The following is a 23326-nucleotide window of genomic DNA, read 5'->3' on the forward strand; positions in this document are numbered from 1 at the left end:
GATGAAAACCATGCGGTTTTCCTTATTTTTCCACTTACTGAGTCATACCACAGAAAACAAAGGCAACAGCATGAGTTTGTTCAGCGTTCAGCCAACGCCCAGTCATCCCTTCATATGAATGGCTGCTGTCTCTGATAGGCAGTACATACGAGATAGTGAAGGAAAAAACCTATTCATAGCTATTTGTCTTACTTCACTGATTCTCCTGGTTCATGCTTGATCAATGGAAAAAATTCTAAAAGGCCCAGAGGGATGCTAATGGGGAGGAGATAGAATTAATATTTAATGAGTGTCAACGGGCTAGCATTCCCCAAGGTGCTTTTATATACATTAACTCATTTAATTTTCAAAACAAAAATGAAACCCTCCAAATAGGTAGTATTATCTTTAACAAACAGGAACAAACCTCAGTCTTAAAAAAGTAAGCAATTTTCCCCAAATCATCAAGATTTGAATAAAAAAAACAAAAAACAAACTTGAATCCAGTCCTATTCCCTATTTCCCTTCTGAATCACTAAGGAGGGACCACACAAGGGAAAACTGTCTCACCCCAAATGCCAACATCACTCCTATTGAGAAAGGAGGATCTAGAAAAAGCATGGGGAGCTCAGAGGCTCTAGAATTACTTCACAGGAAGTCCTACGGATTGGTTTGGAAAGAGAACATGAGACTTGCCTGGAACTAGGGTTTTCTTTTTTTTCTCTTCTCAGATTCCTAAAATACACCTATGGGTTCATTTATGTACAACTGTTTTATACAACATTTTAAAAGTGCCAAAATAGGTTGTTTTATGTAGGTGACATTAATTGTTAACCCAGGTTCATTTGCTTTAACTTTTTATTAGGTAACTTTCAAACCTATAGGAAAGTAAAAAGAACAGTATAATGAACACCCTTTTATTCATCAGCTAAATTTAATAACCATGTACCTTTGCCACATTTGCTTTAAAGATTTTTCACTGAAATATTTAAAATCATATACTTTATGACATTTCATCCTTAGACATTTTGTATTATTTATTTATTTATTTTTTAGAGTAAGAGAGAGAGGGAGCATGCTCATGAGTCGGGGAGAGGGAGGAGAGGAGAAGGAGAAAGGGAGAAAGGGAGAGAGGGAAAGGGGGAGAGGGGTAGAGGGACTCTCAAGCAGGCTCCATGTTCAACATGGAGCCCCATGCAGGGCTTGGTCCCATGCTCCTGGGATTGTGGGATCATGACTTGAGCCGAAATCAAGAGTTTGAGGCTCAACCAACTGAGCCACCCAGATGCCCCTCATCTGTAGATACTTTAGAAGGTATTCGCCAAAAATAAAGACATTTTTTTAGGGGCGCCTGGGTGGCGCAGTCGGCTAAGTGTCCGACTTCAGCCAGGTCACGATCTCGCGGTCTGTGAGTTCGAGCCCCGCGTCAGGCTCTGGGCTGATGGCTCAGAGCCTGGAGCCTGTTTCCGATTCTGTGTCTCCCTCTCTCTCTGCCCCTCCCCCATTCATGCTCTGTCTCTCTCTGTCCCAAAAAAATAAATAAAAAACGTTGAAAAAAAAAATTAAAAAAAAACAAAAATAAAGACATTTTCCAACTGAACCACCTATTTAACCATTATATCTACCCCCTTAAGTCCTGAAATATTAATATTCTATCCATGCTCAAATTTCTCCCATTAGTATCTAAATGCTTTTTAATATTAGTGTGTTCAAAGTTGGATAAAGCCCACACATTACATTTGGCTGCTGTTCCTTGCTTTTAATTATTTTATTTTTTTTACCTTTGGACACCCCCCTTCCCCCATTTCTCCTACTCCCCACCCCTGGCAACCACCACCATGTTCCTCTGCACCTAGGAACTTAGTTGGTTTTGTGTTGTTTTTGCTTTTCTTGTTTTTTTGTTTTTGTTAGATTCCACATGAAGCTATGTTTATACACAGTACTCTACATGAAAACAGAGGAAGATGTCACTTGTCAGTCTAGGCATGCCACAGGGCTGGATTGGGGCTGGGTTCTGGATGCTCATTCTCCCCCCAGGCCTGTCTACTTTCCATAGCTTCACATACCATACAAGCTCTTGCTCTGCTCCTATTAACCAATGACCACTCATTCTGCAGTTCTCTCCTCACATGGCACCTCCTCAGACACACTCCCCCTGCCTTCTCTCCACCCAGATTAAGTCCGGCTGCTATTCTCACCAGACAGACCTCTTGTACTTGGTTCCACTGTACTTATTCCAATTTCCCAGTGTGTATATTTGTACATACGATTTAAGATATTTTTCTGACTTATAGGCTTGCCTATTACAATAGATTATAAGACTCTTATTTTGATGAATGACTTAGAAACAACTTAATGCCTAATAAGTGAACTGTGAGAAACATGGACTATTATTATGCAACTATTAAAAAAAATGGTTTATAGGGCACCTGGGTGGCTCAGTCAGTTGAGCATCTGACTTTGGCTCAGGTCATGATCTCACAGTTCATGGGTTTGAGCCCCACGTCGGGCTCTGTGCTGCTAGCTCAGAGCCTGGAGCTTGCTTCGGATTCTGTCTCCCTCTCTCTCTGCCCCTCCCCTGCTCATGCTCTGTTTGTCTCTCTCCCTCTCTCTCTCTCTCAAAAATAAACATTAAAAAAATTCTTTTTAAACAAAAATACAAAATGGTTTATCAAAAGCATTTAAAAACATAGACTAGGGGCGCCCAGGTAGCTCAGTTGGTTAAGCATCTGACTCAATTCAGCTCAGGTTATGATCTCACAGTTCATGGGATTGAGCCCTACATCAGGCTCTGTGCTGACAGTGTGGAGCCTGCTTGGGATTCCCTTTCTCCCTCTCTCTCTGCCCCTCCACTACCAAATAAATAAACTTAAAAAAAATAGGCTATACCAATACTTGTTATACAATGAATAAAATTGAGAGAGAAACAAAACATATGTTCTCTACATGATCACAATGATAAAAAATTTAGGAAAAAATAATTTTGTCACTAACATTTTAGTATATTTACAATTTTGCCTTCATACTTTTCTGAATGGCAATTAAAAAAAAAATCTATGTTCATATACAAAATGTCCTTACTGACTGGTACGGTTTTACACAGACTATTTTCTTCATATAAAATATCCTCCCAGGGTGCCTGGATGGCTCAGTTGGTTAAGCATCCGACTCTTGACTTCAGCTTAGGTCATGATCTTGTGATTCGTGAGTTTGAACCCCACATCAGCATCAGGCTCTGTGCTGGCAGTGCAGAGCCTGCTTGGAATACTGTCTCCTCTCTGTCCCTCCCCTGCTTGCTCTCTATCTTCCTCTCAAAGAAAAATATACTTTAAAAAATTATTTAAAAAATAAATAAAATATCCTCCCATCTCCTGTGCACATTCTATGTTCTTGTCCATCTCAAACTTAGAATAAATCTCCCTGCTTTGTTTGCACTCTTCATTTGTTTGAGTCTATAATGTACTCTGTGCAGACAGTATCAGGTCCAAGCCCCACCATGGTCAAATGTTTATATACAGCCTGAGAGTGTTTAAGAATGCTCCTGGCACTGCTCAGATGTGCTCTCATTCTTGCAAGCCATATCACAAGCTCCCAGAAGGCCAGGACAACATTCCCTATCTTGGAAGGAAGGCGGCCTTATCCTGAAGTTGTTCTTGATCTTAACTGAGGTTCACCTGGTAGACACTCTTATAAGAATGCTGAGCAACTGGTGGGAAAAATAGAATTGGAAGAGGGGAGGGTGCACCATCAGCTCACCTCTCACATCCAAGGATGGCATTATTCAAATCCTCATTCACTTGAATTAGCTCAATGGTTACGTCTTCATTCTCCACCACCACAAGCAGGTCCATGATCCTCTCCTGCATCTCCCGGCATGTCTTATAAAGCTTCTGTCAAAGAAAGGAGAGACATTTCTTCTTCCGTGCTAGGGAAGTTCTATAAAGACAACCGATTTGCCAATCTGTATATGCTGGTTATCAACTCTGCAGTGAGTCACCTATGGGAGATTACCGAAGGATTTAATTATGCACAACTCATCCTTCTTATCAGAAGGCAATGAGTTACACATGATTATACTTTCCTCTAAAAACCAAAATAGGTGTCATAAGGACACTATGGTATACTGTACAGAACACCAGGCTAGAAATTAGAACTGGTGTACAGGAATTCTAGAGGTATGGCTTACTAGCTGTAGAATACAGAAATCACTTGTTTTCCAAATCTGTTTCCTTGTTTGACAAATCAAAGTTATATTAGTTGCCACATCTATACCTCAAGGGGTGACATAAAAAGCAAATGAGATGTGTATAATGAGGAACTCCATAACTATAAAGCACTACATAAAACACAAAATGTTTATCGTCACTATTAGCAGTAGTACAAGAAAGTAGTAGTTAAAATACATTTACAGCAGCATAATTTTCCTATGATGTTTTACTTAAATAAATACATTTTACAACATTCACATTTCAAGGTAAACTGAACTAAGATTTAAAAAAAAAAAAACAGTCATGGATACTATCCTTATGTGGACTACCTAGAATCACTGCATTAAGACAGGACTGCACTCCCCAGTCTCCTCAGAAGCATCAGGGACACCTACAGTTGACCCACGGATTCAGAATCTCCAGGACTGAGGGTCTGGGAATCTACATGTGTTTTTAGTAAGCATCCTAAAGTGTTTATGTACACAGACAATTTGAAAACTGCTGCCTCACAAAACTTCCGTCCTCATAGGCAAGGCTGAGGAGCATGAAACTAATATTCCTATTTCTTCAAACCTACCTTAGCTAGAATTTGTAAACATAATAGTACATTAAGGTCAGGCGAAAACATCTTCAAAACGAGAGCTACTGAACTTGCTAAATCGTCAGACTATTCCATTACCTGACTCATTTCCCCTTGAGACAGACAGACACACAGAAAAACTTACAGTTGGCAAAACCATTTAGAATCTCAAACAATCTATTTCAAGGTCCTGACAGGAAATCAGTTAATAAATCCATCAAACCATTAATAACTGGCATTGAGACTCAGAGGTAAAAGCCCCTACCCACTACAGAATCCTAACAAAAATATTTAGAAGACAAAAGGAAACGAAAATGAAAAAAAAAAACGATACAGACAGATGAACAGACAGGCTCTGGATTTTGTCACTGCAGTATGCAGCCAGAAAAACTGTCCTATTTGCTAATGATGTGGCTACTATCAGGAGGGCTTGGCAAACTTTTTTCTTAAAGGTCCAGATAATATTATTTTTTGCTTTGTGGACCACATGTTCTCCGTGAGAACTATCCAACTCTTGCCACTATAGTATGAAAGTAACCAGGGATGATATGCAAACAAATGGGTGTTTTATCCTAATAAAACAAAGAGAGGGGGCTTACTTATGACCCCCTGGAATAGTACAAAGAAAACAGATCTCAGACTCAGTAGACCAAAGGCCTCTCCATATACACACCTAACATGGGATTTAATTAAATCTTAGATTCAGTTTTATTTTGTTTTGCTTTTTTATGCATCTGTAAAACAAAGATACCAACTATCTTGTAGGGTTGTTGTGAGAATAGAAAATGGTAAAGTTGAAACCCCATGGTGTCTGGCATACAGTGGGCAGTCAATAAATGTATTAATGATTGCATAAGGAAGTATCACTAGAAGCTTAACTACATAACTAATACAATCCTGTAATAGTCATGCTATTACTCAGGACCTAATATCATGCAAAAGAGAGAACGAAGAACGGCATTCGATATAACCCCCATGATGAATGAGAACTTTTCCCTTAGTGAGTATAATGAAATTGTTCTCCTTCTTGATCACTGGCAGCCTTGCTACAGCGATGTCAAGATCAAGGAAATACAATGGTTGTTAGATACCTGTGACAAAAATGTAGAAATTAATTTCAAATGAATTTGCAGCCAATATCAACAGCCCCTGGTCACAAGAAGACCCTCCATTTTCCCTCTCAAAAGACAGCTGGAATGGAAACATGAAAGAACACCGCATCTCTCAGCAGGTTTGCAAAGCAGAATTTGAAAAACCTCTTCAAAAGCCAGCCCACTCTGATCTTTGCAATTGATGTCTGTCTCACAGGAGGGCCAAACCACCTGGAAACAGCCTAGATCAAGCACCATGAACCAAGAGGACAGGTCAGAAGTTCCCCACAGCAGGCACCTGTAGGGCCATGGATGTGGGGAGCCAGGGGGAGAGAGTCAAAACACACAGCAACAGCTGTTGGTGCATATGTCCATCACGGAGCCCCTGGAATTGCACCCCTTTAATACCGTATCAAAGCAAAGGTAGGCTTCTCAGTTAAAGGGAATTTAACAATTAATTCAAAAGTCTTTGGAGCAAAACAAAAAGGAGCTCATTAAGCGCTTCCTCTCCTGACATCCAGATGGCTCCTGGTCCTCCACAGAGAACTCAGGGATTAAGGGAGGAGGCGCTGTCGCATTTTCAATTCCAGCGGTAACTGGATCACGTTCAGCAACACAACACAACTCATGAAAAGAAAACCAGAAATGCCTGAATATCTCCCCTGAAAAAGTAAAAGCGGGAAGAAATATGTTTCTTGCAAGCCTTCTCTGGAAGTACTATCTGCAGGGCAATACTCCTATTATCAGCCCATAACATATTTCCTCCCTCTCAATCCTACCCACCCAGACTGCAAGAGACCCAGAGAACGTCTCTATCTGCAAAAAAATAAAAACCCCCACCCTAAAACTGAACATTTCTCAGTTTAACTTGCTCGTAGTTTTTTTTTTTCCTTACACAGACATCAGCTGAGTGAATAGCAAATTAACTGTCAATACTCAGAAAGATCATTAACTCATTAGAATCCTCTGACCCTTTTCTCTAACCAAATATGGTCAACATTTTATTTCTCCAAAAGCCTTTGTCTTCAGTAACCCCTTAGCTCTTTTTTCCTAAATCATTAATTCTTCAACAAAAAAGCATTGATCTATTGAATTCAACAGAAATTTAATGAACTCATTCAGTGTGCAAAGCATGTACAATAAATACACACAGTTATATGGATTTAGAAGTATAAGGCTTAGTTACTGCCTTCAAGTTGCTTCCAACCCAGCTAGAGAGGTATGTAAAGACTGGTTAGCAACCTATCCTAGAAAGTCAATTTGGGGGTCAAAATGAGAAACAAGCTGGTATAATGGATAGAACATAGGTTCAGGAGAACAAGGTTCTCCCCCCATCTCCGTGACTTGCTACTGTATAGGCACATCAACCCCTTTTTGTTAAGGAAGGGAGATGGTCTCAGTGACACTGAAAGTCCCTTCCACAAGTTTCTGAATGGTAAAGACAGTAAGAGTGTTTAGTGAAAGAGGACTTTTTAAAATTTTACATCCCCCCCCCAAACTGTTACAAATTATCCTTACAGTATGAAATTTTAGATTCAACTAAAATTTTCAATGAAATTTTAAACTTCTCTGCTAAGTTAGACTAATGTTTTCTCCAGTTGTACTTCAAAATCAGAGCTTGCTTTTTTATTCTACTAAAGACTAAAACATTCTTTTCTTTCATTGTCCTACTGGGGCTAGGCCAAAACAAGAGAAGACTGAAATGGGAGGTACCAGGGAAGTTGGCTATTCAAGTTAAAACTGGCCTAAAGCCAAGTGTAAAATGCCAAGAAAGCAAAGGCAAGAGTCACACTCCAATCTTTCATCCATGTGACCAGAGTAGATACTCTGGACTCATCAAAAGACTCAGACTGGGATGCAGTTCTGAATCTTTGTACCCCAATGTGGCAATCTAAAATAAATCCAGGGGTGCCTGGGTGGCTCAGCCGGTTAAACATCCGACTTTGGCTCAGGTCACGATCTCACAGTTTGTGAGTTCAAGCCCCGTGTCAGGTTCTGTGCTGACAGTTCACAGCCTGGAGCTCACTTTGGATTCTGTGTCTCTTTCTCTCTGCCCTTCCCTGACTCACACTCTGTCTCCCTCTCCCTCAAAAATAAATATTAAAAATTAAAAAAAAAAAAGATAAAGAAAATAAATCCAGTTTCCACCCCCAATCAAGTTCAAAGTCCAGGAACAATATGGCGGCAAGGAAAGGGGTCTACCACACAAAATACTTCTACTGCTTAAGTGTCCAACAAAGAGCAAGAGCGCTGCTAGTTAGCAGGGCTTCAGGATCTGATTGTTCAGCCTGGGCTGGAAGAATAGAAAAGGGAGTTTATGAAAGTCTACTAGATTTCAGATGGAAGGCCACACACAGGGAATGGGCTGCAAATTAACAGAACAGCTGGTAGCTGGTAAAGCACTCACAGACAAAACCAGAAGAGATTCCAAGTACAGAGACTGGTTTTAACGTAAACAAATTGCATAATAAGACTGTGACCACTGGTAAAGTATACATACAAGAAAAGCCAATCATTTTTTTTTTTAGAGTCTTCCTATGTGTTGAATGCCTTTTGCCCTCCAGATCCCCCAGCCACACTCTTCTGCCCTGCTCTATGCCCTGGGGCCTGGCCTGTAGGGAACACGTCACCAGGTCCCCTGCCCTCTCCCTTCTGATGGAGTTCAGCACATAGCAGGCACTGGCAGGAAATGGGAGGGAAAGAGGACAGTGAGATCTGGATATTTTTCCGTCTACTCCTTCCACCAAAAGCACCTCTACTCTCAAGGCTCTTCATCATTCTTTCCTTTGAGTTCTGGCAAAACTTCCCTCTTGCCTATTTATGCGTAGGGATATTAGTTAATAGCACAGGATAATGAACTAGCTCCTGTAGTTTCCTTAAACCCTGCAATATCTTGCTGAATAGTACCTTGATTAAACTCTCTTCAAATTATCCAAATTGGCCATGCCATCTGTTTCACTGACCAACTCCACAAAGGCATGAAAACGCGTACTTAGCATCATTAAAATAGTATGATACCAACACAGGACTAAACAGATCAAACGGAACAGCCTCCAGAAAGACATCTTTGTATTAGAATATAGAATGTGATGAAGGAGTGTTTGAAATGAATGGAAGTGGTATGAATCGTTAGATGTTATTTGGACAACCAAATAAGTGGAAAACATCTAAGTGGAAAACAAAAGAATGAAGATACAGTCTCTCGTAGCAAGGATAAAGATTTTTATTTTAAGCCATATAAAATCTAGAGGCGGAAAAACATTTATTAAAGATATTTTTATTGAGGGGCATCTGAATGGCTCAGTCGGTTAAACGTCTGACCCTTGATTTCGGCTCAGATCATGATCTCACAGTTCAGGAGTTGGAGCCCTGCATTGGGCTCCACGCTGACAGGGGGGATTCTCTCCCCTACTCCCTCTGCCCCTCCCCCTGCTAGCTCACTCTGTAATAAATAAACTTTTAAAAAAAAAATTTTTTTTTTTGAGTGACTACATCATGCCAGGCATTGGTCTGAGAGCCAGAACCTGAGCAGTCAGTGAGATAAGCTTTGGGAGCTTCCCTTCTTGTAGGCAAAGGGGGCTGAACGAATATTCAAGAAAAGCCTCAGAGCACTAGGGTGGAAGATGAAATGGTGATGGGGCAGGAGAGTGGCTGACAAAAATCTAGTCTGAAGCCTGGGGAGTCCAAAAAGTCTTCTTGGAGGAAGTAACATACTAAGCTCCAAGTGAAGAGAAAAAGCTGGCCATTAGAGAGGGAAAGCAGGACAATCAAGGATGAAATCCTCCAAGATTTCAAGAACAAACTTGGTGTGTCCAAGGAACAGGAAGGTGTCCAGTATAGGTGGACCAAGGAGTTCCATGTGCTATGGAAGGAGAGGTAGGCAGGAGCTGATCAGAGAGGGCTTTGTGGCCAGAATAAGGAGGCTGGGGTTTTATTCCATGTCACAGGAAGCCACTGGAGGGTTTCAAGCAAAGACAACATGATCTGATTTGCCTTTTAAAAAGCTCTATGGAGATGCTCAATATCATTAGGAAATGCAAATCAAAATCATAATGAGATACCCTTGGCACCTAGTAGACAGCTATTTAAAAAAAAGAAAGAAATGTTGGCAAGGAAGCAGAGAAACCACAATTCTTGTACCTTGTTGGCGGGAATGTAAAATGGTGCAGCCACCGTGGAAAACAGTTTAACTTTTTAAGGAACTGTCAGAGTCAGAATTACTACATTACCCAGCAGAGCTACTCCTAGGTTATAGGCTCAAAAGAACAACACAGAGGGCACCTGGGTGGCTCAGTTGGTTAAGCATCCGACTTCAGCTCAGGTCATGACCTCATGGTTTGTGGGTTCGAGCCCTGCATCAGGTTCTGTGCTGACAGCTCACAGCCTGGAGCCTGCTTCAGATTCTGTGTCTCCCTCTCTCTCTCTCTCTCTCTGCCCCTCCTCCAATCGTGCTCTGTCTCTCTCTCCCAAAAATAAACACTGAAAAAAAGTTAAATAAAAACTGAACATAGGAATACAAATACACACACACACACACATATATATGTGTGTGTGTGTGTGTGTGTGTGTATGTATATATATATATATATATATCGATGAACGCTCATAGCATTAATAGCCAAAAGGTGAAAACAACCCAAATGTCCATCAACTAATAAACACACAAATAAGACGTAACATATCCATACAATGGAATATTACTGGGCCACTAAACGAATGGAATTCTGATATGTGCTACAACATGAGTGAACCTTGAAAACAAGGTTAGTGGAGTAAGTAAAGTGAAAAAGCCACACACAAAGGCCACATATTGCACGATTACATTTATATAAAATATCCAGAACATGTAAATCCGTAGAAACAGTAAGCAGATAGGTGGGACAGGGAAAAGAACAGAACAGGGGAGAGACTGCTTCATGGGTATGAGGTTTCCTTTTCAGAACTAGTTCCAAAGGTTCTGGACCCAAAGACAAGAACTGGTTCCACTGTGAATGCACTAGATGCCACTACATCATATACTTCAAGATGGTTAACTTTATGTTATGTGAATTTTACCTCAATTTTTTTAAATAAGCAAGCTATATAGTTGTTGGCTTCTAGGACAGTGTTTTACTCAATATCCCAAAAACCTTCATGATAACAAAATACCTAAAAATGCTAGATACAATGTATTATTCTAACATACATGCCTAAGTTCTTAAGAAAGAATGAGAAATCCTCAAACACTGAAAAAACAAATAGGATCCAAAGACAGGAGAGGCAATAAAGGTACAAGGATTGTAAGGCACTCATCTGTCAAGCTCCAATAACCTTGAGAGGCAGGAGACAAGGCCTGGGGCCTGAACAAGATGGGAAGATGCATCAAAGACCCCAAATATGCAGCGGGGACACCTAAATGGCTACAACTGATATGTAAAATAAGAAATCTATGTATTGGTCTCTGCCTCTGGTTTCTAACAGAGAACTCCTAAATCCCATGGAATTCCCTGGGTGATCGGAGCATCTTTAGTTCTAATGAGGTGAGTCAGTGGGCTCCTGGATGGGGGCTGGTCACCAGAGAGACCAAACCATGATTAGAAGCTTGGAACATCAGCCCCATCCTCCATCCTCTGAGTAGGGAGAGAGGCTGAAGATTTGAGGTAATAATCAACATGCTTACATGACAAAGCCTCCATAAAACTCCAAAAACAAGGAGTTTAGAGAGTGGGTGAACACATCCACATGCCAGGAGAGTAGTACATTCCAACTCCATGGGTACAAAAGCTCCTGCAGCACTTGGAACCATCTGGACCTTGGACTTATCTCTTCACCTGACTATTCATCTGTATCCATTGTAATACACTCTATAATAAAACAACAAATATAAATGTTTCCCTGAGTTCTGTGAGGCATTCTAGGAAATTGTCAATCCCATGGAGAAGATCGTGGAAACCCCCAGTTTACAGCTTGTCAGTCAAAAGTCTGGGATACTCAGGCTTGCAACAGGCATCTGAAGCGGGGATGGTCTTGTCCTTAACCTGCGGAGTCAATGCCAACTCTGGATAGTGTCAGAATGGTTTAACGTGAGGGAAGAAAAAACACCTCACACACTTGCTCACACACTTCGTGTCATAAGTGTTGTAAAAAAAAAGAAATAGTTTTCTTTTATGAGGGAATTGAGAGTACAAGATTCCAATTCTTGTCAAAAGAATATTAAGAATAGCACTCCTCGTGAGAGCTCTATGTGTTACTAATGAAAAACATAAAACGAAGAAGAAAGTTACACATTCAGTAGGCTTAGTCAGGTGCCAGAACCTATTCAACTTCAATGGGACATGAGTGGTATTGTAATGTTGCTTTATACCCCAAGACTTCTTATTATTCAAGGCAACACACAGCCCTAAACTCTGGCATCAAGACAACGTATCAGCGTTCTCCTTGCAAAATGTGACCAAACATCTGTACCTGAACACTGGGACACAAAAAGGCATTTTGGTGTTGTCGAGGATGGCGCACAGTATAGAGCTGGATTCACATGTTTAAATGGAATGTTTCTATGTACATTTTTAATGGAGGGTTGTTTGCCATAGATGGATGAAGCAGGGAGGAAAGTCATAAATCATGTCATTGTAGAAGCTCTGAAAGGCTTGGGAAGACCACATGGCACTAGAAATACTGCTGTGGTCATTTCTGAAAAATATGATCTGTCCCATATTCTTACTTTGATATTTAACTTAAAAATTTTAGTTAACATGCTCATCACACGTAAGTCACAAAATTTATATCTGCAAAAACCTTCAATTATGGATTTTTTAAAAGGATTAGTACAAAGGAACTATTTTTAATGATTAATTTTCCTTTTATTCTAATAGGATATTTTAATATTATCTTTTTTAAGTGTCCTCTTAGCTCTTCATATTATACACACAGAAATGAAGTCCAAGGCCAAGAATCCCAAGAATGCTTAGCAAAATATGATATTCCTATGTAAAAGATTCTAAAAACAATACACTTAAAGCCACTGTGCCAAAATATTGAGTTGTTTCTCAAGGAATATTACACTGATGTTTTGTAGGATGTTAACATACTCAGCAAATGAGGATTGTCTGGTCAAATATGTTTGAAAATGTTGGGTTAAAGAAAGATTCTTAGGCATCTTTACTATACTAATAAGCTCTATGAACCTCCAAGAGAAGAAACATAATAGGTAGTTGGTTTTGCAAACTTACTTGACCACAGAGGTCATTTCCCCCCATAGAATATACCGTAAGTGCTAAATGCAGTCTACAAATATTCCTTAGAATTTGGTCTTGCTTCTCTAGAGTTTAGCATCTCAATGTCGGTTATATTGTCCTTCAGCTTATATCCCTTTTAAAGGTTCCCTTCTGCCATCAGGCCCACTCTGGCATGGCATATAAGGTCCTCAATGACTTGTACAAGACCAGATCTTAACACTCTTCACCTGGAGCTTTATGCTCTCAAGCTGTGGTTTTAAATCCTCTTCTTATCCCTGTGTACCTGAGAGATAACACAAACTCAAATCCATTTACAGTGGGTGGAGAGTGGTGCAGAGTTCCTTAAGAAGTGTATCTGACTCCCTACTGATCTCCGGAAGTAGGCATGCATAGATATAGTTTGAGAAATGACTTTTTTTTTTTTTTTTTGGCAACCTTTTAAAAATTTTAAACCATTCTGAGTTCATAGGCGGCACAAAAACAGACCAAGGCCTGCATGTGGACCACCAGCCATGGTTTTCTAACTCCTAAATTAGAGGAAAGCATAATCCAGGACATCCAAGACTTCCCACAAGAAGTACCACTGCAGAGCAGTGCCTGGCGGGGGCTCAGTCAGTTAAGCATCCAACTTCGGCTCAAGTCATGACCTCACGGTTTCTGGGTCTGAGCCCCATGTCAGGCTCTGTACGGACAGCTCAGAGACGAGCCTGCTTCAGATTCTGTGTCTCCCTCTCTCTCTGACCCTCCCCCACTCATTCTTTCTCTCTCCCTCTCTCTCTCTCTCTCTCAAAAATAAACAAACATTAAAAATAAACAAAAACCCTCACTATTCTCTTTGCCCCTACCCCTGATCCCAATGTATGATAAACAAATTTATATTACAGCATCTAAAATACTTTATTTAAACTGGTTGTTGACCAAACAATCTTGCTTACTAGACATAAGTTCCCTGGGGACTAGGCCAGCCTCCTGGCTTCTATATCCTTTACCACACTGTCATCACTCAATATGCTTGTTGAGTGGATGGATATAGAGACAACTTGTATATACTTAAAACAATTAGTGACTGAGGCACCTGAGTAGCTTAGTCAGTTAAGCATCCAACTCTTGATTTCAGCTCAGGATGATCTCATAGTTCATAAGATTGAGCCCTGCATCAGGCTCTGTGCTGACAGGCCTGGTTGGGATTTTCTCTCTCCCCCTGCCCCTCCCCTTGCTCTCCCTCTCCCTCTCTCTCTCTCCTCTTCTCTCTCTTGCATGCGCACGTGTGGTCCATCTCAAAATAAACATTAAAAAAAAAAACAATTAGTGACTAGTGCAGATTGTATACGACCAAGGCTGTAACTGATTTAATGTTGTTAAATTATTTGTTGTGAGAGAATAAGAACCATGTCTAAGTTCTATTACATTTTTGATAAAGTCATCCTGGCATGTCCTTGCTAAGTTTAGAAGTCAACTGAAAATGAATAGATAATATTAGTTATTCCTACAGCCTTGAGATGGAAGAAACCTTAAGAGATGGTGTGACTGACTGTCCATGAAATCATACTACACCTGCAGAAGCTCTATGTCTTCACGGTCTTCAGACCCAGGAATGTTCTCCATCAGTATGGCAGACATCACTCTCACGTTCATTTTTGCCATATCCAATTCACTGTGCAACTTTCCAATCTGTGGAGAGCAACACAATCACAATGTGACACATAAAGAATGGCTACCCTGGGGGCGCCTGGGTGGCTCAGTCAGTTGGGCGGCCGACTTCGGCTCAGGTCATGATCTCGCGGTCCGTGAGTTCGAGCCCCGCGTCAGGCTCTGTGCTAACAGCTCAGAGCCTGGAGCCTGTTTCAGATTCTGTGTCTCCCTCTCTCTGACCCTCCCCCATTCATGCTTTGTCTCTCTCTGTCTCAAAAATAAATAAACGTTAAAAAAAAAAATTAAAAAAAAAAAAAAAAGAATGGCTACCCTGTTTTCTGCTACCAAGAGGACATTTGCTAGTAGAGAAAAGTCTTTTGCAAAATTTAATATTTTCAAATTTATATAAATATCTAATTGTTTTATAAATGTACAATCTATTATCTTCTCATTTTTTTTAACACTTATTTACCTTTGAGAGACGAGAGAGAGAGCACAAGTGGGGGAGTGGCAGAGAAAGAGGGAGACACAGAATCTAAGCAGGTTCCAGTCTCTGAGCTGTCAGCACAGAGCCCGATGTGGGGCTTGAACCCACAAACCATGAGATCATGACCTGAGCTGAAGTCAGGTGCTTAACCAACTGAGCCATCCAGGCACCTCAACAATCTGTTACCTTCTAAAAGGACTTGAGATCTCTCATAATAAATCTAGACATCTGCTTTAAGAAAGTTAAAAGTGAATGGAAAAAAGTCAGATTAGAACCAATATGGAGAAAGGAGAAGGCGACTATTACGGGAACCTGGACAAAATGGCAAATGTCAGCAGCAAAACCAATGGGAAGAAAAAAAAAATTAGCATTTTCTAGTTCCCATGGTGTTAGAAAAGGGAGGAAAAAAATCAAGAGAAAAGCTTTTTTTCTTCTTGCATTAAATTCTAAGAGAAATCAATCACATGGATTTTTATAGAATACTGAATAATAATTCCAAGTTTTAAATGATAGTTCCCTTATAGCAAAACATAAATAAGCATCAATAATAACTGGTTATCTGGGTCTTTGATAAACAGATATAGACAACAAAGTAAATGTAATTCAGCTGGCCCAGTTAATGCTAGAAATAAGGCTACCACTTACCAAAGTCTTTGGAATGGTATATTATAGACAGTCCTAGTAGGATCAACAGGAATCAGCTAGTCAACACAAGATCCATTCCACAGCCTAGTCTCCACAAAGACAACCACTAACCAAGCACAATGGTTAAGAGCTTGGGCTTTAGAATCAGACAGAATCCACAGGATTCATTCTACTTAGAACTGAACCATGATAAGTCACATAGTATCACTAAGCTTCAGTCCCCTCCTCTGTAAAGGGAGGGTAATAACGTGCCTCCCTCCACCAGCCAATGTTGTTAAGAACAAACAAACTGCATATGAAGTGCTGATAACTTAGAGTCATCAATAAGTAGAGTTGTCACTGTTGTTACCTGTTCTGGGACCAATGTAATAGTAGAGCTCTTGGGAACAATCACAGTAGGAAGAACTGGTGCGGATGGAACAGATGATGGGTTCGAGATGTGAGCGGTCTACCAATGTGAAATATGGAAATATTATTATTGGAATTAACACAGCCACCCCAAGCCCAGCTTTTCTATTCAGATGGCTCAATTGCTCCTCTCAACTAAAGTCCTGGGTAGAGGGTGTTGGCCCAAAGTCAATTGTCAAGTGTCCAACCTAACCAGCATTTTGAGAACAGTACTAATAGTGTATCCATAACAAAGTATTCAATAAAAGATGGCTATTACAATTATTAACTAAATTACAATAAATAAAGTGCTCTTAGTTTATACCAAGAATCTACAAGATAAATTGCCATGTGAGATTATTGCCCTCTCTTTAGGTTTTTAAAAAGAAATCCTAAATCAATTCTTGTCAAGTCTTTTTAAGCCATGACTGGCAAGACATCTCCTTTCTCCACTAATGAATGCTTCCCCGAGGCAATGCCTCATTCCCAACCTTGAGTGGAGAACCTGAAGCACAGGGCTCAGGCCAGTGTTTTGACATTAGGTCCACAGAAGTCACCTAGAAATCTTGTAAATACGGGGAGTTTAATTTAGCCGACAGTAGAATATGCCTAACATGCTCCCATATTATATATACCCCAAAGCACATACTGAGCAATTGAGTAAGAGGTCCTAGGCCACCACTATATTACACTTTGGAAGAAAGAATAAAAGGGGTGTGGTGAGCAGACTCATGCAGGTAAAAGGTTGGGGCAGGTGGCTAGGGGCCAGGGAACAGCCTGCACAAGTAGAAGAGCTAGCCTTCAGGACAAAGCCTCCACAAAGATCAGACTTCAGGTATACACATGAACTACTTTTCCATCAAGGCAGGACTCCTCAATCTACAGAAGGGAAGAAGGACTGTTTTTCACACTGTGGAAATTACAGCAAGAGCTGAATTATAATCAGTACTCAAAGTATTACACGTTCAAAAGCTAATTTGCAAAAATTATTTGCAAACTTGAGAAAGAACATATGTGAATATCCAGAAACTCTTCCATAGACACAGGATTAATAACAAGTTTGACAGATGACTCCCCATGGTGGAGACCCTTGCCTGTCTAGCACAAGTTCTTTCTTTTGAAAACGGCCCCCTCCTCTAGTCTACCCAAATGATTTCCCTCTGGAGCCACCTGTTCTTATATGATCTCAGTCAATTTGTTCAGAAGCAGAAGACTGACCCATGTTGGTCCCTTTTCCAAGGTTTCTAAGCTTGGAATCTGAAAAAGTTAAAGCTCTAACATGAAAATTTGAGAGCTAGGTCTACTATGTGGGAAAAGATAGTCTGCAATGAGAAACAAGTAATGACATTTGAGTGCCTGGTTCTCTGTTTTAAAGATCCAGCTAACACCAACTTCTTGTGGCTTGGTTATTCTAGGAGATATTGCAACAGCCTTCTTATAAATCCATCTTTTTGTTTAAGTTGGATAGAGGCAGAGTTGTCCCTTTCTAAGAGAAAAGAGTCACATAATAGACTATCTTATTCTGTAGCAGTTGAAGAAGGGCCTCCTACCTCTTGTCTTGCTGTTTCAGCCTCTGCATCTGAGGGAGGAAACTGAACACCTTTCTTAAGAAGGTCAAGGTACACTTCTTTCACTTCACTTACATCCACACCTCCTGGGAAACCTTGTGACCAAGTCTGAATTCAAGAAATCATTCCAGAGTTAAAACAACAGCAAAATCAAAACACAATTTGTAAGCTGGAGACAGAAAATGAGAGATTGACAATTCTGTATCCTCCTAAGAGAAAGTTGGTTTTGAATGCCATGGACAAAAAAAGAAGTTTTCAGAGACTAAAATAATAATAAATTTTTAATCATCAGATTCCCGTGCCTCAGCATTTTAATGAAACCCTGGAATAGGTACTACTGTTTTTTGCTGTACTGAATCCAGAATAGACAGATTCTAAAATAGCATCAGTAGCTCCTTTGCCAAATAACTTTGAAAGCAGTCTGTTATCTACTCCAGAACAGTTTCCCTATCTGTCAAACAAGTATACACATCACTCTCTTATCAGACACGAATAAAACAGAAACTGAGAAAAAGTACAGAAATAACTAAAAATTCTTCAGAAATAGGGCACCATCCAATACCAATAAATTACTATTACCTGGAAAATAAAAGAGTGAGATGCTTTCTGGCTCAATCCTAGGTTTGTAAAAGGGTCACTAGACCGATCAGGATGTACATAATTACAGTTCTAATCTTAGAGGCCTTCCATCCCATAAGGCATACAATAGACTTACCTTAATGAAATTCAAGATTCTATTCTGAATGTCTAAGGGCAAGGTGTATCTGGGGTTCAGCAGCTTAACCAGACTATCTTTAACGAATTCCTTCTTCACAATCAGAGACTGGAAACTTGGACCACAGTTCTGCATGCACATGTCAATAAGCTAAATTAGAGAGAAAATTTAAATTTAATTATATCTCTCTGGCAAAACCACCCTCCTACATAGAAGGTAAAAATCGCTAAGTAATGATTTCCACCAGCATCCTAATTAAACAGAATTTACGGTCTACTAAAATAGATGGTAAAGCATGAGGTTCTAGGAATGTGAAGAAGTAGAAGGCATGATGTAAGTGCTCAGAGGGACAGATTTCTTGGGGAGTCGGGACACAATCATCAGAGCATTAAAACCATTAAATACCAGTACTTGGTAGTAAATGCTAAGTGCCGAATGTAAAGTGCTACAGACACATGGGCTACAGACTGGATGATATCTGTCCTAGTTTTTCCAGGGAAGTTCTGGTATATTCTTGTTGTCCCAGCTTTACTAATGATCTTTTTCATTCTCAAAATTGTCCTGGTCTGGATGATAAATTACACAGTCATCTTAGCTACAGACCTTTATGGACAGGTAAATTAGGGCCAAGTGATAATTTAGGGCCAGGTGGTTTTAAGACTTTTGGAAAAAGGTGGTTCTAAGTTGGGCTTTGAAAAATAGTTAAGAAAAAATGAATGTAGAGCTATATTCTAGGCAAGTAAATGGTATCAAAATGCATACATAACATACATATAGGCGACAAAGCATAGGAGATCTCAGAAGGAAAATGAGTACTCTGGTTTGTAGGGGCTTCTTCATGTGGGGAGACTTCATTGGGGAGGTCGGGTGGATAAAGTCTGGAGCAGCATCATACAGACATACAGAAACGCATGGCAGTGAACGAGAAGAGTGTGGCCACCGCACTAAGAGGCCAGTGAAGGGTCCTTGTTTGTCGCCATCACACCTCTATTCTGAACTTGAGAAGAAGGTTAATGTGCACAAATCCTGTGGGAAGGTGTTCAAGCAGCACTCTACAGCAGGCACCTGGAAGGACGGAGAATCCAGTAGAGACCCACTAGTACAGAACCAAGGCACAAAGGCCTAAACCAGGATGATGTGGGTATGAGGAAAGGGAAGGAAAGACTGCAGAGAATCACGAAAGTATAACTTTACAACTGATGTTTGTAGGAAAAGGATGGCTGAGTGTGAAGTCACTGTTATTCTGCATGAGATTCATGGCCCCTTGAATGGAAATTTGGAAGTGATTGGAGTAGTAGGCTTGGTCTGTGGTAAAAATAAGGAGCTGAAATTTAGACATTTTGAGTTTAATGGTACTATGGACTGAATGTCTGTGTCCCTCCCAAATTCATAGGTTGACATACCTAATCCCTAATGTGATGTGCAAGTGGGTCCTTTGGAAGAAATTAGATCACAAGGGTGCAGCCCTGAGCAAGGAGGTTAGTACCCTTATAAAAAGGGACAGGAGGGATGCCTGAGTAGCTCAGCTGATTAAGCATATGACTTTGGCTCAGGTCATGATCTCACGGTTTGTGAGTTTGAGCCCCGCATCAGATTCTGTGTGGACAGCTCAGAGCCTAGATCCTGCTTCAGATTCTGTGTCTCCCTCTCTCTCTGCCCTCCCCCACTTGCACTCTTGTCTCTGTCTCTCAAAAACATTTAAAAAAATTAAAAAACAAAAATAAACATTAAAAAAAAATTTTTTTTTAAAGGGACGGAGAGGATCTCTCTTGGGCATTAGAGGAGGCAACGACAAGATGGCCATCCACAAGCCAGAAAGCAGACTCTCACCTGCCACTGGATCTGCTGGCATCTTGACTTTAGACTTCATAGCCTCCACAATGTGAGAAATACAGGTCTATTGTTTAGCCAGGCTATGGTAGTTTTGTTATAGCAGCCCAAGAGACTGAAGGCAAAATAGATGGTGAGAACATTTGAGACATTTAACGGAGAGCTGTACATGCACATTTGCAGCTCAGAAGGGATGGAAGCCTCACGTGAGAAACCAAGGCTGTGTTTGGGGAGCAGGGAAGAATGGCTGGAACACTGGGGTTCACCAATCACACATGCCAGAAGAAAACTCCATAAGGACAATCAAAGATCAAAGTGCAACTAATGGAAACTGAAGCATAAAGAGAACATAATATTGGTAAAGTCAAAAGAGGGCAGTTTCCATAAGGATCACATGTCAAAATAGCTAAGAATAGGACATGAAAAATACTCGCTAGGTTTGTGGATTAGTGGGATCATTAGTCACCTTGGGAGGTGGGGGGGGGGTCCATTTTCAATCAAGCAACATAAGCAGAAGTCAGGCTAAAAAAAATGAGCTGGTATTGAAGAACTAACTGCATGCAGAAAGCAGATTTCTCAAAGGGATCTAAAAAAATTAAATTTCTATTTTCCATGCTGCCACCTCTCAGGTTAGAGAGGTCACAGAAACCATAATGTGACTGGGAGAGGCATGATCGTCTCTGCAGAAAAGCAGCCCTGAAAATGGACTCTCCACTATGCTCTGTGCTGGGTCACTGGAGTGCCAATATACAAAGAAGGTATGAGAGTTGTGGTTTTAAGGGTAATGTGGCTAAGAAGGCAATCAGAAAACTGAACACAGGTAGCCAGCTATCTGAAGCATGGAAAATATTTAAAGCAAAGGAAAATGAAAACAAAATCCAAAACCTACTGAGATAAATGAATATTTTAGAGCAAGTTATTTAGAGAAAATTTAAAGAAGTTGCATAACAAATGAATTTTTGCTTGATGCACTGTGGTGAGTTATTAGGTGAAACACAGAGAGGAAAAGTACCACTAGTTCAATGGGAATTTGTACAAATACTTCATTCAACCCATTACGCAGTCTCATTAGACAAGATAGCCTCCAAGTCTCACTTTCCCTAATGGTGAAACGAATGGGGAGTTTCTTACTAAATATTTCACAAACCGATTTTTATCTTTGGGATCACTGAGATTTGATGGTAATGGGTAACATTCCCAGGAGGTTACATGCATAAAATTAGACAGTCAACATGAAATGCTGACAATGTTAACATATGGAGATCACAAATCACGGCCCTTTTTGTTTTCCCCATCGGAATCTACAATTTCAGGACTAATTACTTCTAGCTCACCTCTTTCATTATGTCACCGGTACCTCTTTTCACCCCAGAGCCCACAGAGATAAGCAATAGAACCTATTGTGCCAAACTGGAAAAATACCCTGCTTTTACACATTCTGAAACTGGGCTTTGGTACAATTTAAACGTTCAGATCATGTTCAGATAACCTATCTCTGGAAATAGACACCATAATCTCAGGTGGGATAGAGAACCTAGAAGCCAAGGGACCAAGAGAGACTTGGTAGGACTAAAGAGTAGGTCTCACTAATCTCCTTTTGTGCTGGACTTGGCAAGTTGTTTATCCTTCCAAGCCTCCGTCTTCTCATCTGCAAAATGAGCCATAATACCTCGCTTTAGAGACTTCTTTTAAGGCCTAAATGAAATATAATGTATATGAAGAGCCACACAGATAGCAGGACCTTAATAAATGGTAACGATTTTGATCATCTGTTCCCATGGATAATTTCCTATCAGGAGAGAATATGTTGACTGGAATATGGAAAAACTGGAAGAAAAAGAGCTACTTGGTAGTTTTATTTCTTGCAATTTCTAAACCAAACATAGTAAACCAGGCTTTGGGGCCATCCAGAGCTGAAGACCCCACAGAGGTATGGCCATCCCAGGGGATGAGCTCACCCTACAATGAGCTCCTGGATAAACAGATACATTTTACACAAATTCTGAAGCCCCCACAACTCATCACCTAGGTGGTGTTCCACAAAGGCCTATTAATTAATTGATTCCCAGGAACCTGTTCAACCACTGTCCACTTGACAATAATAGTATCTTGCTGAGACTTATCACAATGGTCGCTTTCAAAGGGCTAGCCTCTGGCTAAGAGTTATGAAGTTTGGTAACAAAATGCTTTTTAAAAAACCAATCTATCGGCTTCTTGACAAAACTGCCCCACCAACTGATGGTAGGAAATTGCAGTGTAGTCCAATCCCATCAAAGACCTAATCAAGATCGGCGAAGTCCATGGAGAACTCAAATGACACATAATTCAAAGAACGTTTATAATTGACTTTGACAGGCTCTCATCACTTCAGAGTAATAAAATGGAAGTGTCACATATGGGCATCCATTTTTAAAGAATTCATTGGTAAACATGTAATTGCTTTGACAGACATTGAATGATTCTTTCTGTGGCTAATTTCCCTCATAATTAAGTCTGGCTTAAGTTAACATTAAAGTCTGTTCTGAAGCCATAAACACCTCTGCAACGCAGTGAGTAGTCAGAAATGAAGTGATTGGGGCAAATCTACATGAAGCTATCAAGAGTCAAAGGCCTATTTAAAGAAAACCCAAGAAGTAGGTACCTTAATGAACTCTGACCTAACAATGAGGGGCTATTCTGACCCCCAACCCATGACTCCCCCCTCCCCTTACTTTGGCATAGGTAGGTTTTAGATTTGTTTGTTCTCACATTCTGGTATGGAAAACACGAGGTGGAAGATGTACAGTTACCAGAGGTGGAACAGGTAATGGGAACAGGCAGGTAGCTGGTAGTAAGGCTTTAGATACCGAACTACCCAAAGGGAAGAAAGAGTGGGAACCCAAAGAGAAATGGAGGGCCAGAAGAGACAACACTCTAGAATAACCTCACCTTCTCCCCAGCTCATCATCAGAAAAGGGAACCAGGATGGAAACAGAGAGGGAGATAGGGAT

The 23326-nt window shown here is 40.4% G+C and overlaps 1 protein-coding gene across 2 annotated transcripts in view; it reads right to left on the reverse strand.

Moving 5' to 3' along the window:
- Positions 1 to 23326, reverse strand: part of TOM1L1 (target of myb1 like 1 membrane trafficking protein) — a 47016-nt gene that overhangs the window by 18023 nt on the left and 5667 nt on the right. For both annotated transcript variants that reach the window (XM_047081004.1, XM_047081005.1), the window contains 5 exons: positions 18507 to 18656; positions 17774 to 17899; positions 16186 to 16284; positions 14627 to 14743; positions 3736 to 3869 (listed from right to left, as the gene is read on the reverse strand). In XM_047081004.1, coding sequence (XP_046936960.1) covers positions 3736 to 3869; positions 14627 to 14743; positions 16186 to 16284; positions 17774 to 17899; positions 18507 to 18656 — 626 coding nt within the window. The remainder of the gene's footprint in view (positions 1 to 3735; positions 3870 to 14626; positions 14744 to 16185; positions 16285 to 17773; positions 17900 to 18506; positions 18657 to 23326) is intronic.

The sequence above is a fragment of the Lynx rufus genome, unplaced genomic scaffold (assembly GCF_022079265.1).
Source record: "Lynx rufus isolate CCGP_SWC_20201006 ecotype Redwood Valley unplaced genomic scaffold, mLynRuf1.p SCAF_18, whole genome shotgun sequence".
NCBI classification, from domain to species: Eukaryota; Metazoa; Chordata; class Mammalia; order Carnivora; family Felidae; genus Lynx; species Lynx rufus.